Source organism: Montipora foliosa, chromosome 9 (assembly GCF_036669935.1).
Source record: "Montipora foliosa isolate CH-2021 chromosome 9, ASM3666993v2, whole genome shotgun sequence".
Taxonomy (NCBI): Eukaryota; Metazoa; Cnidaria; class Anthozoa; order Scleractinia; family Acroporidae; genus Montipora; species Montipora foliosa.
The window spans coordinates 46,813,576-46,818,575 of NC_090877.1; the positions used below are offsets into that span (position 1 = coordinate 46,813,576).

The following is a 5,000-nucleotide window of genomic DNA, read 5'->3' on the forward strand; positions in this document are numbered from 1 at the left end:
TTTGCTACTTGTTTTCTGTGCGACATTTTAAGTTCGAATACGCTGACTTTGTGTAGTGAAGGTGCACAATCAAAATAGGGTTGTGAAATGATAATATTGCCGGCTAGATGTCCAAAACCCAGAAGCAGCCCATCAGTTTCGGGTATTATCTGCTGCTAGACTTCGAGAGCCAAAGAAAAGGTGACGACTGCATTGCGTTCCACGCTCGATGCATGATTTTGCATTTAGCACTGCTTAGATGCAAACCAATAAGAGGCGTTGTATTCATACGGCCCAATTAGATTGGCCATTATTTGGTCGAAGGGGATATTTTCTAAAGAAACTGTGGTGCTGCGTCGGTGGGGAAGTAGTATATAGTTTTTTTCAAATTTAGATACTATCGTAAACTGATGGGCCGAAGCCAAATAAAAAAGATCGACACTTCTGACTTATGTTCTTCTGATATGCTAGATTAAATTGCAATCATTATATGCATTGCCCAGTTTTAATTAACTAACTCCATAACGTACCTGTACCCAGTCTGGCAGTACGCGAGGCCGCTGGTGTACAAACCGCAGCACGTAACACATGGCTGCCAGAGCCAAGGACACTTCTATTATTGTTACGCAGTAGTATTTGCCAATCAGAGGAAGGTTCTCAGAAACCGGCATCTTTTCTTCCACCATTAAAAAGAATACAGCCAGCGAAAGAAGAATTGTGACTGCAACTGCCATGCGTTCACCAGTGACTAAACGAGAAAGAGAATGAAAACGTGCGTGAAGACGCTGTTACACTTGGCATTTTTCCTTGCAAATTGTCGCAATTTTGTAGCCGCAAAAGGTCTCACAATGCGAAACATTTTCCTTGATAGGTCTTACGCTAGGCAACGTTTCTTGCAACTTTTCTTGTTTTCGATGATCTCAGGAGGTTAAACGAACGTTTTCATTGGCTGCTGCAGCAAGCCGCTGCGTCACAAGTTGCAGGACAGATGATTGTGTAACATTCCGCCATTATTGAAAAATTCGTTGCAACGGTGCGTGAAGCGTTGCGGAAAGTAGAACGCAATTTTACTCTCCGCAACGGTTCCTGCGACTTGTCTCGCAACGTTTTTGGCCGTTGTTAGGTATGTTACACGGGACGATGTTTCGTACAACTTGTCTTGCCATGATGTTGAGAGACAAGTTGCACGAAAAATTTCACAGTTTAGCAACACCTTAATTATTATCAGAAACCCATAAGGGTTGAAACGTGTAACGGCCCCTTGTGTGCTGGGAAACAAGCTTCTGAATATTCAATTTGCTAAGTACCATATTTGGAACAACAAGAGCGAAGGGTTTCCAAATATGGTACTTAGCACTGAAACATTCAACCATTCGCACTGAATATTCGGAAGCTGTGAACGCGCGTTACACATTTCAACCCTTATGGGTTCCTGTTATTATATAATAAGATATAATCCATAAAATGCGTTCAATTATTCTTCCTGGTGGCTGCGTCTTTGTTACTGTCAAAACGGAAAAACGGCGGCCAGTTTGGTCTCCCATAGAATTCCCCTGGGATTCCTTACGCTTAACTTATTTTCGTTTCGGTTAAAAAAGGCTCCGCTATTGATCACGAGAGTAAAAACTATTGAAGGCCCATTTACACTAAATAACAAACTGGGTCCGGACCGATCAAAAAGAGGTTCGGATCAATTTGTTGTTACGGTTTGCACAGCCAACGATTTGGTTTGGCTCATCATAAAAATGGCCTTAAGGTCCCATTCCTGGCACTCTGTTTACACTGCCAATTTTCGGAATCCGGACCTGCAAGGTCTTGTTTTTCGAAAGTCCCTATAACTTTTTCGGGCTCGAAAAGCCATTTACATGTGTACGAGACTGCTATCCGCTTGCTTTGATAAACTAGTCTTTTATCATGTTTTCAAGACTATAAAAAGAGGCATGATTGTGAAGTTTTGTGACTTAAAACCTCATCGCTTTTAAGTTACAGAGGAAATTGTGACACCCGAAAAGGGCCCTAAAAGTTTCGGAACGTTCGAGAAACAGGCGCCAGATTTTTATTTGATTTTTGTTTTTTTATTAGATGTAAATAGCATAAATATGAACTAAAAGTGAATTCACTTTCAAAAACTAATGATTGATTTTTATTGTCAGACAATATACATCATTCAACTCAGTTCGCAGGCCGAATCGATAGGAGAAATCTGTAAGAAAAGCTTGATTTACTTACCCTCGGGCATAAGAAACACAAGAAGAGTCAAAACAGAAATCAATGCGCACGGTAAGATAAAACTTGTAACATAGAACAGCGATCGACGCCTTATATGAAGCATATACGAAACGCCGGAAACCATTGACTTGCAGCAAAAATGTGGCCAGAGACTGCGCTCTGAACGAGCACTGATGAGCATCCACTCGCCATTTGCAAGGTAATCATCTGTAACGACATTTTGGCTCGCCGGGAGAATGCTGAGCTTGGTTTCATCGTAGTTCCAGGAACCAAAAGTTAATTTACACATCTAAAAAGTTAAAAAGAGAAAAAGAGCGTCGTTTAATTTACTTATTTCCCTTTTTCACCGTAGAAGCTGAAGCCGGTGTCTTCTTGGTAAAGTCAAAGTAACATCTACTACCTACGATATGTTTTGAGCGCCCGCGAGATTGAGCACCCCAAACAAATCCATGTCTTCATCAACGTTAATAGGTCGATGTTACTGTTGTCGCGACCTGCTCGTTGCCAGGCTCTTTCCCCAAGGCGAAGGGAAAGACCCTGGGAACGAGGTGTCAGAAACCGTGACGTAGGGTGTTTTCTCAAGTTCTACACCGACTTTGACGTCAAAAATAGAGGTAACTTCCTTGTAAGTGCATCATAAGATCAAGCGAGACGGTGTTTCACCACAAAGGTGCATTCTTTGCTCGCAAAAAAACATTTGCGTCGCATTGTCTCGTATTTGTTTAGACAGGCCTCTTCCTGCCTACCCAAAATTTGCCTCCAGGGATATTTCCGTTGACATCGTCAACGATGTTATCAAGTGTTTAAACTGGGAAACATTTGCGTGAAATTGTTTCAATCTTACTTAAGATGGGCGTTTAACTTACCTGTTCATCCAGAGGGAAATTTTTAACACTTATTTGACAGGAGCTCTTAGTTATCATGGGAATGACCCACGTGACATTTCCATCATTCGTCACCATTGCTCTTAATGAGGGCAGGTCGGAATCATCTGTGTCGGCACTAAAAGAGAATGAGTACGAATCAGCTCGCGACAGATCGATAACCTGACTCTTAGATGTATCATTTCTTTCTGGTCTCGTTCTCTTAAGAGCGCTTGCAGTTCACCTTGCCAGGCCGACCAGCTGCTGTTGAGGTAGACCAAAGGGCAAGTGCGTGCGTATCATTGGATTCACCTTGTACAATTTGGGCTAGTCGAGTTATGAGATAATTCACTTATGTTGTACAATGTGAAGAGTCTCAAAATACGTGCGAAAAGGGAACCCCAACAACAAAAAAACTAACTTTAATTGAACCACAGAAAAGGTTTGCTTAAAACTGATCAAATTTGTAGTTTATTTTGTTTATTTTAAAGGAAGCGTTCGTATCCGAAATAAATGAATTTCAAAACTCCAGCGTTTTTGTTTTGAAATTTCCGGGGCTCAACCATCTTGAATAACTATGACGTGTTACGGTTGTCATTTTGTTGCAAAACAAAGTCATCCTGTGTCAGAACAGCAGGGACTTTAAGAAACGGCTACGGAAACTGCAAAGCCACAAAACACAACATCATTGGTTAAAAGAGAAAACATAATCGTGCAGCACATGCAGCAAGTATCTTAGCACATATTCTCACGGTGCGTTACTGATGATGATAACAACAACGTACAATCACCAAATTTGAGGTTTTCCTGATAACGTGAGAAAAAGCAAGGAAAGGAACTTTATTCAAGAGTCTAGTTGTTTTAGCCATGGAGCACTAATTGGGGACACTGTAAACTGAAATTAACAATCAACGTAAATCAAGTCAAATTTTGATTTTCGAGGAGAGGGGAAAATCGGAGTACCCGGAGAAAACCTGTCGGTGCAGAGAAGAGAACCAACAAACTCAACCCACATATGATGCCGAGTCTGGAATCGAACCCGGGTCACATTGGTGGGAGACGAATGCTCTCACCACTGCGCCATTCCTGCACTCCTCTTGTATACATACAAATGTGTACCTTTATTCTCTTTTCACATTCTGAAACCGACCAGTGCGACCTGAACGAGATGGAACAATTACGAAGGACTTACGACAGTGCAATTGCAAAGTTAATTATTTTTCAAGGTGACGTTTTCGTCGACGCGTCGTTCGCAATGATTCAAAACTAGCGGAGCTCTGGATTCGAAATTTGAAAATGAAAATAAAAGATTATAACGATTATTCCGCTAACCGCCGTAGTGTTATTAAATGCGTTTTTAAACACCACACGTGCATTTGGGAAATTTCAGATGGTTCGCGCTGCTGGCGTTTCAATTATAAAAAGAAAGAGCTAGGATGGTATCCTGCTTCTATGAGGTTTAAAAGTGTCGGTAAACGTTCTTTTGTAGCATAAAAGATCCTGTCTCCATTTTAAATCGGCCATATTGGATTAGATAGGTTTCTTTCAACGCTACGTGGCAGTCAAAAGGACTGTAGAGCTTACTTCTACTGTTGGCAGGAATGCACTTTTACAGTTACTAAAAATGCTAAGAGTAAGTTGTTTGTTTGTTTGTTGTTAAAAAAACTCAAAAGGTGTGTATAATGATGAAGTACATTAATTTTCAAAGTTTAATACATCAAAAGGTTGTTTTAGATTTATAGTTTCAAATTTAATGATTGAATATATAAACATTATTACTCTGCCCGAAAATCTATCAATAGGTATAAATGACACATGGCGGGGATGAAGGAGCGTTTGAATCTTGCTGTATGAAACCTAGAAGTCAGTGACTTATGCCCTAGAATGCCCAAAGTTGTACCTAGCTTGCTTCCTATGAGGCAAAAGATG

At 40.7% G+C, this 5,000-nt stretch overlaps 1 protein-coding gene across 1 annotated transcript in view; it reads right to left on the reverse strand.

Annotated features, from left to right (window-relative positions):
- The window catches only part of LOC137971894 (uncharacterized), a 29,593-nt gene that overhangs the window by 1,301 nt on the left and 23,292 nt on the right, over nucleotides 1-5,000 (reverse strand). Inside the window, exons 16-18 of the mRNA XM_068818637.1 lie at nucleotides 3,075-3,210; nucleotides 2,209-2,497; nucleotides 510-727 (exon numbers count right to left, since the gene is read on the reverse strand). Of these exons, the coding sequence (XP_068674738.1) occupies nucleotides 510-727; nucleotides 2,209-2,497; nucleotides 3,075-3,210 (643 nt within the window). The remainder of the gene's footprint in view (nucleotides 1-509; nucleotides 728-2,208; nucleotides 2,498-3,074; nucleotides 3,211-5,000) is intronic.